The sequence below is a fragment of the Sordaria macrospora genome, chromosome 4 (genome assembly GCF_033870435.1).
Source record: "Sordaria macrospora chromosome 4, complete sequence".
Lineage (NCBI taxonomy): Eukaryota > Fungi > Ascomycota > Sordariomycetes > Sordariales > Sordariaceae > Sordaria > Sordaria macrospora.
Window position 1 is genome coordinate 2752446 of NC_089374.1, and position 15887 is coordinate 2768332.

At 52.0% G+C, this 15887-nt stretch overlaps 2 protein-coding genes across 2 annotated transcripts; one reads left to right on the forward strand and one right to left on the reverse strand.

The window, feature by feature from the left end:
- The first annotated feature begins 8812 nt into the window (after positions 1-8812).
- Positions 8813-11354, forward strand: SMAC4_07112 (uncharacterized protein). Its single transcript, XM_003345780.3, has 2 exons — positions 8813-9941; positions 10167-11354. The coding sequence occupies exons 1-2, from the start codon at positions 9385-9387 to the stop codon at positions 11203-11205; spliced, it is 1596 nt and encodes a 531-aa protein (XP_003345828.3). The 5' UTR covers positions 8813-9384; the 3' UTR covers positions 11206-11354.
- A 63-nt stretch (positions 11355-11417) lies between these two features.
- On the reverse strand, positions 11418-14867 carry SMAC4_07111 (uncharacterized protein). Its single transcript, XM_066090571.1, has 5 exons — positions 14168-14867; positions 13928-14009; positions 12959-13859; positions 12433-12900; positions 11418-12360 (listed from the first exon to the last, which is right to left on the reverse strand). Exons 1-5 carry the CDS (start codon positions 14298-14300, stop codon positions 12121-12123), a joined length of 1824 nt encoding a protein of 607 aa, XP_065946856.1. The 5' UTR covers positions 14301-14867; the 3' UTR covers positions 11418-12120.
- Between the last annotated feature and the right edge of the window lie 1020 nt (positions 14868-15887).

A 15887-nucleotide genomic window follows, 5' to 3' on the forward strand; every position in this document is an offset into this window, starting at 1 on the left:
ACTTTCAATTTTTTTTTAAAAAAATTTATTATCTGGACTCCCGCCAAGGGGGGAAAATGCGATCGATTGGCCTCGTGTTTCGCCTACCGCACTAAGTCGCCAGTCACTCTGTGGATCAAAGAGGAGAAATAAAAGGAAAGAAGCGATCTGGACCTTCTAAAGAAACCAGTAACGTCCTCTGTGTGGCGCTCGCTGTTCTTGTCGCTGCTTGGAGTGGCTGACTGTTGTAGTGATTTGTAGATAAAATCCACAGGTCGTCACCGGTGCGCGTTGGACCAGGTTGGGAGGTGGAGTCTCAGTGTCAGTTGAAGCTTCCTCAGTTGACGACAGCAGTTGGGGTGAGGGGGTGCTGAACACTGCTGGACTGCACTGCAGGGATCGCAGAGCGCTCTGGCACTGTGTTGAATGTTTTTAGGGGGGTGGGAGGGGGCCGACAGGTCTGACTCCAGGAACAGGGCAGTTTGGTTCTGTCCATTTCACTCTCCTTCTTTTCGCAATCAAAAAACTCTCCGCCGGTCATATTGGCATGGAAAACTCTGAAAATGAGCACCTCAGCGAGCTTACCGACACCGATGATTCGGACCCATTTGCAAAGGGTCCTGTCTCCGCCTGTGTTCTGTCATCAACAACCGAGCCCTGCGGCCTCGAGTCCCTGTGACAAAAGGTGTGGGGGTGATGGCGGAATCTGCGAATGACACGGTTGGCAGACAGGCAGAACAGGCACCTGGATGGCCAATGTTGCCAGAATGTTGTGATATTTTCCATCAAAGATCCATCGGCTTCCCTCCATCAAGATTCACAGGCTTCCATCGACTGGTGCTGCACTGGGCTGAATGGCACGGGGCCCTCATTGCCCAGAGGCCGCAAAGGTGCCTCGGATGGCTCCGTGTCAACAATCAATCCTACCTCACTCATTCTTCATTCTGCTTGGTTCACCACTTTCCTATGGCGGCAGGTAGCAAGCTTGTTCCGACATTCACGGGCACCTAGCAGCGTGCATTCGGTATCCTACTCGGCCCTCGGGCTTGTTGACGATCCTTCGTGTCTAGAGACATTCGCTGGTTTAGTGATCATCACAGGTCCATCTCCCGTCCGTTAATAAAAGAGTGGATTACAGCGACGCTACCTATGACTTGGGTTCCAAGACCATAAAGGTCCTCCAAATTTAGACCTCCAAGAGTCTTCAGTGAGAACCTGAATAGCCAGCGTGGACAGCAAGGTGCTCCATCCCACCTGGAACCCGACGAGAAGAGCACACGCAATCACAACGACAAGGAGACCTCCATTATGATCCCTCGCCGAGTTGAGGTGATCACGGGCCTCTACAACGCCACTAGGCATCTCGATTCTGGAGGTCCGAATCGCCTACTCGAGAACCTGGGCTTCTTCCACAGTGCTGAGGTATGATCTCCGTCATCACTCCTCCCGAACTGTCCGTCTTGATCAGCCATCCCCCACACACGCATAGCCTTCCATCTTCCAGGTCACCACCAAACACCAAAGACCACGCACGCACTACTACACGTGTATCGAGGAGCTGATGTTATCGCCCAGATTCAGCCTCTTGAGTGTGCTGCCGAATCCTTGCTTCTTCCTCACAGCCTCAAACCTGAGGACATCTTCTTCAGTCTTTTGGACACTCCACACACACTTTTAAACTAAACGAGAGACTCCATGTTCTACTTTTTGGGATCGATCCTCGTCCCTGCTGACTGCTCACCGGTTTAACCGGCTGAGCCGTTTTGACTAACAAAGAGCTCTGCAAAATGTGTCAAAAAAAAAAAAAACAAGGCCGCCCCTATCGCAAGGGTCTCCGAATTGACTTTGATTGCCAAGCGCCCGAGCGAAAGATTCAAGCCATCGCGTCATCCACGTTTTGCGGGGAACAAGAGAGCACAGCATCGTAACTGTGCCATGTCAAGAGTTGTCCGATTTTGATCGAGGGCTATCTACCACCGTTGTTATCTGCACGTGTAATTAATGACTGCACTGTACGGCATGACGGTAGGGTCTCACGACTCATCAATTCCCTATCCATGATCCCGATGCCGCTCTCGCACCTCGCACAGAGAGAATCCACAGATAATGATAAGTGGAAGTTGCTTGACACAAACAAACCGTTCTCGTCGGGTGGGCACTAATCAATGGTCATTGATAGCGCTCCTGTTGCTATCCGTCATGCCGCCCGCAGTATGCCCTGTACAATTACACCGGTGACTGAATAAACTCACCCTCTCTCGGTGGCTTCCCCACGACTCCGTCGCTGACGGGAAACTCCATCTGGAACCTAAGTGGAATCCACCGCACATGAAGCGGAGTGGAAGCCGGAGGTACGGAGCCAAGGTACTTTCCTTTTGCGGAGAGCCGAACACAGAAAGAGCCTCCTTCGTCGATCGATCCCTTGCTTGCTGCCTCCTGCCTCCTGAGCGAAGCGAGCAAAACGGCGAGCGAGCAAATTTTCAGAGACAAAGCACCGCGCGTTCACGGGAAATAGCGACCCAAAGTCCACTCTTTCGCACGCCCAATTCTCCAAATCTGCATTCCGACTTTGCCAGCACGCTCTCTGTGCCTCTGTCACAGCCATCTGGAACCCGACTATGTCATCATCATCCACTGATTGATGCCACTTGGAACGGCCTCAGGTAGCCAGGTCCACCGCCCTCCCCTCCTAACCAAGGAATTTCTCTGGCAAGGAAGCAGGGGTTTTTTCTTCTCTCTCTCTCTCTCTCTCTCTCTCTCTCACTCATCAGAGTTGCATCGGCGCCTGTCCGCTAGGTCTAGTGTCCCCGGTTTTGGGTACGACTACCGCGTACCGCCCCTCTTTCGGTGCAGCCAGCCCTGCGTTGCCCTGCGTGCCTTGCCAGCAAATGCCCACGGTGTGGTTTACCGACGGCGCCTTTCCCACCTTGGGCGCGCGACGTCGAGCGCGCTGTCACGCCGTTGTTCGACGACAGCAAACAGGCGTCAGGCCCGAACCGAAGGGAGGCTCCATCGGTCCATGGCCCATTTTGTGGGGAGAGCTTCTCAACTGTCCCACAGAGCTCCCACTAACCCCGGCCTAACCCCCCTGTGCCAATGCCGCCTCCCCTCTTCAGGGAACAGCCAGGAACGTTCCTCAGCTCGCTGACGGGCCGGCTGCAGAGTTTGCAGTGCCTGGCATGGAGATTGGGTGAGAGAGATCGGACCGGACAGCGGGGATGGAGCCGAAGCATGTTTGGTGGTGCCATGCTGCCATGATCTTCCGGGGCACCAGTCCCGCCATCCGCCCGGTCTCTGGTCAGTCTTGCCAGGTCTGGATGGACAAACACCGTACTTGTCGTTGAAATCTCCACGTATATTCCGCTCTGTTGCTGCTGTCGGAGGGCGGAAATGGCCGGGATTTACTCTCTTCACAATATCGAGCCGTTTCCAACCGACCAAAGAGTTTTTTTTTTGTTTCATTCCACCGAAAACACACCGTGAATGAGACCCGGCGGCGTGGGGGTCGTTCACGGGGGGTTTCAGGAGGTGAAATGTTGCAAAACACCAAGAAGCACTTGCGGGACCGGGGACAGCGGCCCCACTATTGACAACACACAGACAGACCCGGCCGACCGAGAAATCATCGTACTGTAACATCGCCAGGTTTCAGTATCATCGAGATTTCATATCCCAGGGTTCACTTCCAGAATCCGGGAAAATAATGCAGGAAAAAAAAGTTTTCTGCAGCTGGTACCTGAAAGATCGAGACCAGCGCCAGAAACTCGCGTGTTATGGCTCAACGGCTTTTTCGTAAATTTATCGAACCATACAACGGAGGCCTGATCGTTTTCCGTCTCGGAAAACTGCCCTCGTGGTTGCCCAGGAAAAGAACACCAGCTCACAAGAAGCCATGCTATAGGTAGAAGATATCAACATCATTCATTTTGTCAAGCATAGCCAAAAAAAAAAAAAAAAAAAAAAAAAAAAGCCACAAACCAGTGAGAGGGTACACAATTCGGCACCGCTCCCTTACTGTACACTGCATCTTGTCTTGACCGGCGCCCCTCAAGGGCCGTCTTCCGAAACGCTAAGGGTTCTTGCTCACCGGCTCATGTGGGACAGCGCACAGCCACAGGGTTGTGGGAGGGCCAGACCTCTTGCAAAAAGCGTTCGGGAACAAGGCATGTCTTGTCTTGCCTTGGCCCAGGGACACTCAAGCATCCAGGAGGGTCACAGAATCCATGTCCCTTTGTTGGTGGTTTGTATCTACTAGATTCCAGGGTTTGAATCTCAGGGTTCAAATCTCACCACGCAGGAAACCAAATCTCACCGTTCGGATTTCTGACCCTTTCTTATCACTCCCTCACGAGGCACGTGGCCAGTCCGGAGATAGGATTGGATTGTCCTCCCGGCCAAGCTCTGGCATTGGATGACAGGAACGGGACGATAGCCGACAGCGCAGACCAGAAAGGAGTGAAACGTTCAGCACGGAACATTCAACTCTGTCCCACGTAAATTAAAGTTGATGATGCCTTATCACGCATTTCGTTCGACCTTTAACGTCTTTCTGGATATGGTTGAGTAATTACCATCTTCACTGTTGTTGCCATCTTGAGAATGATGACGAGCTTCATTTCTTTCCTTCCTCCTAGATGACAGAGACACTTGCATCCAAGACGGTGACCTCGCCCGTTGCCCTTTGGTCTTCTCGCCCCTCGCCATCTCTATCCGAGAAGGGGTTACTCCTGACAACGGCCAATGTTATTCGGGGCGCAGCTATTCGGAACAGGAACGGTAAGCACCGAGCCCTCGCTCGTGATCTACATGTTACTGCCGTCGAGCTCGAGATTGGAACGATGATCTCATTCTTCGGGACCGTTTTCTATATGTCAACGTGCAAGGCGTCGAATGGGCAGTGGCAGAGAAGAATTGCGACAAACAACTGCTTCCGGATATGAAGATCACTATCGCACTTCGCCAACATGGCCCGTACAATGGCGCGAGGTGATGCAATATCGCCAAGTATACCAAAGAGTCCAAGACAATATCTACGGTATATGTCTTGGTCTAAGTACTACGGTATTATGATGACGGCGTAATTGCAAGTGTACATGACGCATCTTGGTTTGAATCTTGTCTTGTCCTCCCCACCATCATCCACTTCCCCCTCACAAGCAACACTTCTCCAGTCTACCTGTCTGCTTGGCTTACCGTTTACATGCCGAGCTGCCAAAATCAAGGGACCTCCCCCGCTGCCGAACGTTCGGACAAAAAAAGATACCGGGCCGCGGCCGTGCTGCAAGGTACAAGAGATATCACACTGGGGGGTCCTTGGCTTACCCGTCGATTACAGCACCCTGACAAGCTTGAGGATATACGATATGATACACAGCGCAGAGAAAGCTTTATGGCTCTTTTTACCTCTCTACCGGATGATTCTCACATCCATCGTTGTTTAGAAAGAAGATTCTTAAAACGCAAAACATGGGTTCTGTCTTCGGTTTCCGCGGCCTATGGTTCACCCCGAGCAATGAGATCTCACTGTTGTGCACCTTGATAGTCTGCAAAGCTGGAACGGACGCTCGGCTCGGCAAGTTGCGGGGCCGCAATCGCGGAGCTCCCATCTCTCTTTCCTTTAACATACGTAACCACTTGCCTTGTGCCTTCCTATTTCGAGGACGCATGCTGTCAGAATGAGGGCAGCCGTAGGGGTACTCATGAGGATAGCATGCAAGACTAAAAACATGGCAGGAGCAATCCAAAGTTGAGAAATCCATCATAGAAGAAACTACCGAGGGGGTAGATAGTCTTCTTCTGTACAGCTCATCTGCCTCTACCGTTCAAGCCATGCAGTGCTTCTTCTCGGCTTCTCACTGGGGACAGACGCTATGTATCGCCATCCAGTACACTGCATCACATGTGGTGATGATAAGTTGCTTACCGGCCTCGGCGTGTCCGAACAAACAGACTGACTCTTTCACATTGACAGCGGCCGGGCCTTCCAGGATGCCATTTGACATTTGGCATTCGACATTCGACTTTGACAGAAGCCCGCTAGCCCGCCGGACCTCCCGCTTCCACATGTTCTTTAGCCCGCCTCGAGCCCGGATCGAGATATTTGGCGGTACCAAATAGCTGGGTAACAAGGGGGGCCGCCTCCGATATCGCTTACATTTTTTTCTTCTGATCCATGTCTGGAACACTCGTCGTTTTTCCTTCGTTGGATCGATGATATTGAAGCCCTGGAAAAATCTCTTCACCTTCACCGTACAAACAGGACTGAATTTGACAAGAAGTTTGAAAACACCGTACGGGTCTTTCTTCCCTCCAGAGAAGCGCCACGGTCACGATCTTCGGGAATGCCTAAAAAGGGAAAACCGGAGCTCCATGTTGCGGGTCTCCTTTTTAAATTGGACCTGATGGGACTTTTTGGAAAGATGGTGTTCAAATGGGTCGATGCCGATGACTCGATTCCTAGGTAGCACCCTAGCGGGCTCCAACCCTTCTATCGTGAATCGTGATGAGTTATTATAGTGGATATTATAGCGGAGTTTCAGAAGGCCTTTTGGAAAATGGAAATGTCACAAAAACCCGCTACGGAATCCTTTTTCCTGGAGAGGGACCTAGTCCCTTGGCTCAGCTTGGGTACCATCGCGTTCCCCAGAAGCCGAGCTTCAATGGAGCTTGAAGGCTATGAATAGCATCAGAGAGATGATCAAGTCGAGAACTTGGACACATTATTTACTCCTTTCTAATTACTGTATCAGCGCTGGAAAGTATACCACATCACTAATTGCAGTAGCTCCCTCAGGATAAAAGAGCCTCAGGAACGTTCTGCATCGGAGTTTAAACCACCAAACACCTGGAACAGCATCTTCAAACTTTTTGATCTGAGGAAAAGTATTCGAAAATCTATCACACAAACGGAAAGTCGCCTCATACAAATGGCGGTGTACTGACTTTTGTCGAAAAGAGAAAAGTCTAGAGCGGTGTATGTTAATGCATTGTAAGCATTTTCTTTTCCCCAACAAAGCAAAGCATACCTTGCAAGGTACTGAGCACTTCATACTCCGCTTTCCGCTTTCCGCTTTGGAAGCTGCCGATGATGCCGTCGTCGACTTGGTGGACGTCCACAGTGTCAGCAAACGTCACTCAAATCATGTTACCCCATACTGTACTTGTGGCTCACAGTGTGTAAGTCCTCTTTTCCCCGGTAGGTATCCGGTGGATCTCGGGCCTTTCCCTCGAGTTTGACTGTTTGGTTTCTGGACCGTCCGTCTTTTGGAAGTCTTGCATCATCATGCGAAAGTCCGCGAAAGTTGAAGACTTGCTTTTGCGAAGTTGGGTCAACACGAACAACAAACTGCTTCCAGTTATTGAATACCTATGATCGAAAGAGAAAGACAGTCAACAAGCTCAAAGCTCCTTAGTCCAGAAGCATGGGATGATGATTTCCGAACGGGACAAGTAAGAGCCATTCAATGTCCAGGTATTGCGTAAATGGTCCAGAGCCAGCTATTCAAGTAGTCAATGAATAGGTAATAAAGACCTCATTGGCAGTCCAATTTTTTGTGGTGATCAACACTTTTCAAAGGAATAATCTACAGTCAGTTCTTACCACGTCCGCACTACGCAGGCAAGCTGCCCGCCCTTCCCTAGGCAATAAAAGGCTGGATCCAGGGTTGTGGTAAATATTAATGAGAGGGGGCATACACTAACATAAAAACTGCAAAATTCAGTTAGGCCTAACAATTGTTTTGCGGGCAAAATGTGCACTTTCGGGCCGTGCGTTATGATTTTGGTAGTGCGTGCGGAGTTTTGTATGGGTTCCGCTCGCGAAAGGCACTAACCCCCTAACCGCACTTTTTAGCGTGAACCTTGCTGTAGGGAGAGAGATCCTGTCTATCAGAGTCTGGACTGTGAGATCTTCAGGAAACCGACGCCTGCGATCTTCGTGTGTAATGTCTTCTGGAAACCATCTCACATCGACCCGAGGAAGATAGGGAGGCATTCACGTGATATGGGGACGTGGTGTTGTATTCCTTGATGGGATATATCAAACGAAACATGATATCATCTTTCCTTGAAAACCAAGGATATTGATTCACAAGCGAAGAAATCTGCTGGGTTTTTCATGCTTCCGAGGCAGCATCCGTTGAAAAAACACCATAGCGCTCATACCGTACATTACTGCGTAGCTACAGGACGATGTTCTCCCAAATGCCGAACAATTCTGTAGATCTCCTTGCTGATCACCAGAAAACGTGGTCAGGTGGATGGCAGAAAAACTAAACCGAACCCAGTTAAAGAGTCTCAAGGTACGCCTGTAGCGTATGCAAATAGCGCACACGCTGCTACACACATTGTCGCGGTGCTTGTGGGCGTTGAAACAGGATCGCGATGCGATGCATCAGGTAGTCAACCTTCTTGCCGATGGACAGGAACCACGCTCTCATATGGAATCCTGTGAAATTCAAGTCGAGCAGCTTCCGGAGAATAGGCCGTATGGGAATGATTGGACAAGTTTGACTACTGCGGCCAAGCGTATTAAGGTACTTGGGTGAGAAGGAGAGAAAATTAGGTAGGTAGTTTCTTGAGTTTTGAGACGGAAACCTATGAGATGGATCACGAATGATGGGAATGATGTAGATTGAGGGATCCAGCTAACTGAGGCTGGAAGGGATCGCCAGCTATATAGAGCTGGCGATACAAAGAGGAAGAAGGTCTGCAAACGAGGGGATTCTGGGAAGTGCCAGGACCGCTGTCAAAGAGGGTGCCTGTAGGGCAAAGGACTAGCGGTCTGGGCAGCAAACGCCCAGAATCTTCTCACAAAACCCCGTCGCTCGCAGCGAAGATGCTTCGAGTTTGTGGTGGACCAGCCATACATTTTTCATCTTTCTCTTCGTCTCCCTAGTACATATGATTAGGCTTCAGCTGGAGCATTGAAATCAAGGGCGGATAGAAATGTTTTGGTAACTGGTAGATGCAAGGAAGTTGTTGTGGTTTGGTAGTGCCGTCACGACTGCAAGTCGAACCTGCCGTCGTCGTGTAGACGCAGCACATAACCCTAACCCGGGACTGCAAATTCAGTCGTCCAAACATCCATCTAAAAATCTCGAATGCGTTCACGATGGAACAACTCGCATCTGAGGCGACATAGATAAACTGTATCGCCACCATTTGCCGGACGTAGTACTACGTAGCTTATCGACTTTGAAAAGAAGGCAGAATACTGACGCGAGCCTGCCGCATTGCGCCATCAAAAAGTCGAGGTTGCTCATCGCGCCTTCCATCACGCCGAGCCGGCTCACCGAACGACCGGCTTTCGTCACTTTCACCTCAATATCAGCCGCCTCACCTTGACACTTCCAAAAGCCCGACCCTACCAGCTCAAAACTCGACAGGCGCCAACAAGAAACCAAAATGAATCGCAACCCAGGATCCAAATCCAAATCAAAACCCTCAAAACCCAAGACAAATTTCCCTAGCAACCTAAAACCAACCACCACCACCACCGGTAACACCATACAGCCTCCATCAAACCCTCCCGTCCTCCAAGTCCAGCAGCCCCAAGCAGAAAGTGTACCGACCTCAGAGCCAAGATGCCCCTCATCCCTCCTCCCCACCTTAACCCCGGCCCTCGACATCCTCTCCCGCTTCCACCGCCGCAACAAGAACCAGCACCGCCTGTCGAAATGGTGGGCCGAAGCCGACATGCTGCGGCGGCACCTGCGCAAGCTGATCGAGGCGGCGAACGAGTGGTGTGATAAGGAGCCGGAGAGGGAGGCAAGGAGGAGGAAGGATGAGCTCAGGAGGAAGAACAAGGAAAAGAGTGAAAGGCTTGGGAAAATAGGGAAAGAGGAGGAGGAGGAGGAAGAGGAAAAGGTTAAAGAGGACGAGAAAGAGGAAGATAAGGAGGCGAGAGAGGTGAGGTTGAGGGCGGAGTATTTGAGGGGGAAATTGGGGCCTAGAGCTTATTTGTGAGTGACCTTTTTCTTTCTTTCTTTCTGTGTTTTGCGTGGTGGAAGCGGTTGGATGAAGAGAGACCTATGGAAGGGTATTGAGAATTGAAGAGGAAGATGGTGTGGGTGATGAAAGCTACTCGCTCACTCATTTCTCAACCCCTTTCCCTCAGTACCTCCTCCTTCAAGCCACTCCCCCGAAACTCTTCTTCCAGATCCAAGGCTTACAATGTAAACCAACAGCGCTTTCAGCCAACTCTCCGCCGACAGACAATTCGCCCACCTGGGCCTCATGCTCCTAGGCGTTCTAAGCCAGGTAGACAAGGCACTTTCAACATTCGCTCCCGTTCCAATCGACGACGACGCTGCGGTCAACGAAGGTGCAACAGAAGCTGTCAAAACTACGGCCATAGGCAAGTCAAGCGATGACGCGCATAACCAACGGCACAATGACATCGGGGTAGCGGTCTCGAGGGAAGAGTTACTCGCTATGATGTCTTCATCCGGCACCGGAACTCCGGATTCCAGGCCTGTGGAAGACACCCTTGCGAGGAGGAGGGATGCTCGAGATCAGCCACTGCCTACCACGGAGACCGAATATGGAGAACCAGCGGCAGTAGTAGAAGCAGCAGCAGGAAAGAACAGACAGGATAAGGATATGAGCGAGAAGAAGAACAAGAAGAGATCGGGGGACACCTTTGAGGATGAAGAGGAGGATGACTCGTTCTCCGAATCAACATCAGCAGTACCCGAGAAGAAGAAGAAGAAGAAGAAAAGGAAGACAGGAGACGGAGATGGTGATGATATCGACGACATCTTTGCTTCGTTCGATAAGCCTAGCAAGAAAAAGAAGAAGGCGAGCAAATCAAAGACTACGACTATCGCGACGGCCATCGCAACCACAGCCTCCACAACAACAACAACAACAACAACAACAACAACAACAACAACAACAACAACAACAGCCACCACCATTACAACCTCTACAGCAACAGCCACATCCCCGAAAATAAGCAACACAACGGCAGCTAAATCATCAGCACCAGCACCAGCACCGCCATCCTCCGAAGCAGGAGCTCCCAAAGACGACTTCGATGGCATCTTTGCTTCTCTAGAAAAGCCCAAAAAGAAGAAGAAGACGACGATGACGACGACGAAAGCCAAGAAGGAGGATGACCTAGATGATATCTTTGCGTCCTTCGACAAGCCCAAAGCGAAGAAGAAGTCCAAGAAAAAAAAGACTGGGGAGGACGAGTTTGATGATATGTTTGGGGGGTTGTGAAAGAGATACCTCATGGATGTATGGATATACTGGCTGTGTTAGATACCAATATAGAGATGCTCGTTCTCGGACGAGCAAAGAACCATGTTCCTCTGGGTATCTGATCGTGATTCTTAGCACGTGGACACCTTGCGACTTTGGAATGTTGTTTACTTGGTCCCTGATAGTTTGCTGGTCGATTGATACAATTACCGATACTTGAGGGAACGTTTCCGGACGAAGAAGAGCACAACATGCGCTGACTTATGGCTAATGTTTTGCTATGGTAATATCAGGAGACTAACTAACATCAATGACCCAGCTTGAACTTCGGCCTAGGCAGTACTCCGCGGACTGCGTACCTCACTGCCACTCACAGCCATGCTTGCTTCCTCATCAAACAAGCCTTCGAGCATCTGCCGTCCGACCTGGAGATGAGGCCAGCTCAGGATAGCCACGTCTTTCATTAAACGACAGTCCTCTATTCATACCCAATGACCATGTATCCCATCCCTTCCCAGCATGGAACTGTTGTCTCTTACCACCCATATTCAAATACAAAACTCGTAATCAAAAAGCATGTGCCAAAACAAAGGGCAGCAAAAGGACGCCGCGACCTTGAAAAACCAAAACGGGATAAACATTGAACTAATAAGGGTTCTTTCTCATCATTCCTTTCTGTTGTCCTTCCTAATCCATTTCAGAAATTTCCTTGACGCCGTCTCCACATCGCAATATTGACCGGGGAACGCACATCTTTCTCTTTGCTCTTCCCTTGTAGTGTTGATCTACCAACTCCTACGATCCCTTCTAATCCGCCGTTGCCGACGGGACTGTCCCATGACTGCCCCATTCAATTCTACACCAGCGTCTCGGACAGTCGCAAAAGGGACCGGGTCAAGGTACGGGTTTCGCATTCGCATCTTCACGGGCTTCCTATATACGAGAGTAAGACCAGATACGGGCCCGCATATCACCAGATCCGGTAGCGAAATACCCGACACCGTTGGGACCAGTAACTGGGCTGGGCGCCACGGAAATGACGGAGTTCTTATGTCCCTGGAGCATGAGTTGTGTGTGGCCGGTACGGGGATCCCAGAACTGGACACCGCGATCCTTAGAACCGGAGAGGACCCATTGCGAGTCGGGGGTCAGTGCAACGCTAAGGACAAAGTCCTGTAAGACGGGATCGGCAGGTTAGCAAGGTCGCAAATGAACAGATGAGGGTATATAAATGTGGAAACGTACCCTGTGACCCTCGAAGGTCTTGATGCAGCGCCCACCCTTAGGAGGCGCCGAAGTAGGAATACCGCGCGGAGCACTGAGCTCCCACATCTTGATGGTCTTGTCCAAACTGCCACTGACAAGGTTGCGCCCATCAGGAGAAAACGCAACACTGTAGACGCTGTCCTTGTGCCCGTCGGGGCCCTCGAGACGCTCCGCAAGGTAGCCCCTCATATCCCAGACACGGACACTCTTGTCCAGGGATCCGGCAGCAACAAATTGCTTGTCGGGCGAGATAGCAACAGTCGTGACACCATCTTCAATAGAGAGGACCGACGTGTTCTGCCCGGTTTCAATGTCCCAAAGACGGACGGTTCTGTCACCACTGCCGGACGCGATAGTGCGGCCGTCGCGGGAGAAGTCAAGACTGTAGATGTCCTGTTCGTGGCCATGGAAGGTGTTGCGAATAGTTCTCGACTGGATGTCCCAGACCTGTATCAAGCACGTTAGCAAGCGAAGACGATAATGAGTTAAAGACAATGGCACGTACTCTGATAAGCTTATCCTCGGCTCCAGTAGCAAGATACTTGCCATCAGGGCTGAAGCAGACGCTTCGAATGTAAAGATCTCCAGTAAGATCAATGTTTTCATCCTGCAGGATGCAGAGCTTCTCGCCAGTCTCCACATCGTAGATCTGCGCAGAACGGTTACAGCCGGTGGCAACGTACTTGCCGTCCATGCTGAACCTCACGCAGCAAACAACGCTTTCATGCTGCAGAGTATGGACCAACTCGACATCTAGTACCCTGGGAACGGCCGCGTTGAAGATGACCCACCAATCGTCCTTCATCTTCTTTATGTGATTTGGGAGGCGATCGGGATCAAGCTCGCTCAAAGCGTTGGTCTGAGAAGGCGGAGGCGGAGGCTGGTGGTGCTGAGCCATCCGGGTGTGGTCCGGGGTAGGATGAGTTGGGACCTGGGGCGACTGAGCAGGGCCGCCGTTGTACGGGATGGGAGTGTTGATCTGAGGAGTAGCCGGGCCGCCAGCAGGAGGTCTGCCGATGCCACGCTTGCCGCCAGGGCCAGGAGAAGCAGTGCTCTGGGGAGGCTGAGGGGGGAAGTTACCAGGTCCCTGGGGTCCCGGATACTGCTGCTGGAAGGGAGGCTGCTGGGATGGCGGCGGGGGCGGGGGAGGAGGACCCTGAAGCCCGGGAGGAGCAGGCATGTGTGCTGGCTGTTCCTGCTGCTGCGGTGGAGGGGGAGGAGGGACCAAGGCCTGTCCTCCTTGTCCTGCCATGATCGCGCTAAAGACGTTGCTTCCCAAGCCGATAGCAGGGGGCTGCTGCTGCCCAGGATGCTGTGGGGGTGGGTTCATGTTGCCCGGGCCCGGAGGGCCTCCGCCTCCGCGGCCTTCAAGCTGGCGACGAAGCAGCGCAATCTCATCCTCGTACCTGCCCAGATTCGTCAGCCCGCTTCCACCAAGTCTCGGGTATGCTTGACCGGAGTTTGACTAGCTTACTTTTGCTTAACGTTCATCTGGTGCTGCTCCATCTGGAAGACTTTCTCACGGATGACCTGAAGCTCCTGGAGCTGCGTTGCCACTATTTTGTCAAGTCAGTCTCGGGTACACTTTCCAAAGCCCAAGTCTTTGATCGCGGGCCCAAAAAACAGCCCGCATCACCCTGCACAGCCGCCCTCCATCATGGGCAGAGATGGGATAGTGACCACCTAGCGGAGGAATGTGTGGAGGAACCCTTACAGTCATGCTGGCAGGTCTCGTACTGGCGAGCTTGTGATTCGAATTCCATTCTGATGCCGTCGAGGAGCTCGTTAAGACGGCCCATGTTCTGAATGGGCGCGCCCGCAATGGTTCGGTGCGGATACATAGACATGTTTTGTAGTTGATGTGGTTCTTGGGTGCTATGTATTGATGAAGCTGGCGAGAAACGGACAGAGATCCAAGGCGGAAAACGCTAGGGCGGTCGCGCAGGTTTGTGAGAGCTCAAGGCAGCAATCGGATGAAAGAAGCGAAGAGCAGGAAATGCAGCCGAGGATGCAAAGGCGACTCGAAAGGCTGCCGATGATGCGGCTGGAGTACAGCCGGCGTGATGTCGGTCGAGCGTCGAGCTACCGTGCGTTGGGATGGCGTGCGCGCGGGACGGATCGCGGCGCGAAAAGACGCAAAAGATTGGGGGCGGGGGGGGGACTCGAATTCCCTAGTCGAATGGCACTGTACACAACCAAGGGCCAATGACGGAATCCGAGGGGTTGATGGGGATGATGATGTTGGCGTTGCGCCAATTCCAAGGGTTGTTGTTGAGATGACTTGGGGCGAAGCAGTATAAGGCTGCTGACTGCAAATGCTGGTGTTGCTCCAGAGTAAATGCTGCCAAAGGGGGGAGGAGGTGGAAGGAAGGAAAAAGAAGTGGAATGGCCAGCAAGTGGCAGAAATGACCTGGGCGTTCTGGGGCGGCTCCCGGTGTGGATTTCCACTTGCAGCGACACCACCACTCCCACAACCTCCAGCGGCTGCGGGCACTTGGGTCTTGGACTTTCTTGGGAGGACAGCCCAGGGCAGGCGGGCTGCGGACGGGCTGCGGACAGGGCAACAAGCTCCAGTTGTTAGCCTGTGGCCCGTGGAGGGTGCCACCGGTCACCACCTTCAGTTAGCACATCGGACGAAACTGAGGTCCTTTCGTCGTACAATCAGATCAAAAGATACGCCGTCTCGTGGCGGTGCCAGCAGCAAACAAGCAGGTCACTTGGCTTGGCAAGTGTCTCAAGCAGTACCTCGCCTGGTCCGTGAGTAACCCTTCATTGCTACGAGTTCCGACATGGATAGCAAGAGCCAGGGTCCCCTGCGCTATCTTCCTAGGCGTAGAATATGGAATGGCAAGGCCAGAAGCCAGGCCGCGGCGGCGCTGTGCGAGTGTGGGAAAAACACGCTAGAGCATCTGCATAAGAGTGGATCTACGAGATTCTGGAGACCCAGTCATTCCAGCGTCCGTGCGCCAGTTACCTACGTACCGACATTGTCACTGATGGTTCCATTCTCGGAAAGCGAAGAAGGCGGCCCGGGTTGGGGGAGTGCGTTGATGTACGCACCCCTCAATGTCTGCTTGCCGCGCCCCGTGGCAGGACTTAGTCACTGACGACTGAGCATCACATAGTGTAGCTGGCGTGCACGTATGACTGCACATGGGACGTTCTTTCCCTTTTTCATCTTTCATCCAACTTCGGATCGATCCAGGCAATCAGCAACGTGTATCCTGAGGGGCTATGCAAACAGCGACTACTGCAAGTGTCGGTAAAGAAAACATTGTTTCCTACCCTGATATGTCCTAGATCGACTGCCAAGCACCTGTCATTTAGCGCAAAACTCCAGACAAACCCCCAGAGAAGTCTCCATCGCAGTGCAGTGGGGCAGAAGGAAGGTTGTCCAAGCGCTTGCACATGCGGTTTGAAACAATGCAAACCAC

What these genes read in the sequence shown, in the direction of transcription:
- SMAC4_07112 (XM_003345780.3), top strand. Translation starts at nt 9,385, where the DNA reads ATGAATCGCAACCCAGGATCCAAATCCAAATCAAAACCCTCAAAACCC. An exon ending in TTGGGGCCTAGAGCTTATTT is followed by an intron (nt 9,942 to 10,166) that starts GTGAGTGACCTT and finishes GTAAACCAACAG; the next exon opens with CGCTTTCAGCCAACTCTCCG.
- SMAC4_07111 (XM_066090571.1), bottom strand. Translation starts at nt 14,300, where the DNA reads ATGTCTATGTATCCGCACCGAACCATTGCGGGCGCGCCCATTCAGAAC. An exon ending in CGAGACCTGCCAGCATGACT is followed by an intron (nt 14,010 to 14,167) that starts GTAAGGGTTCCT and finishes TTGACAAAATAG; the next exon opens with TGGCAACGCAGCTCCAGGAG. An exon ending in CAGATGAACGTTAAGCAAAA is followed by an intron (nt 13,860 to 13,927) that starts GTAAGCTAGTCA and finishes GAATCTGGGCAG; the next exon opens with GTACGAGGATGAGATTGCGC.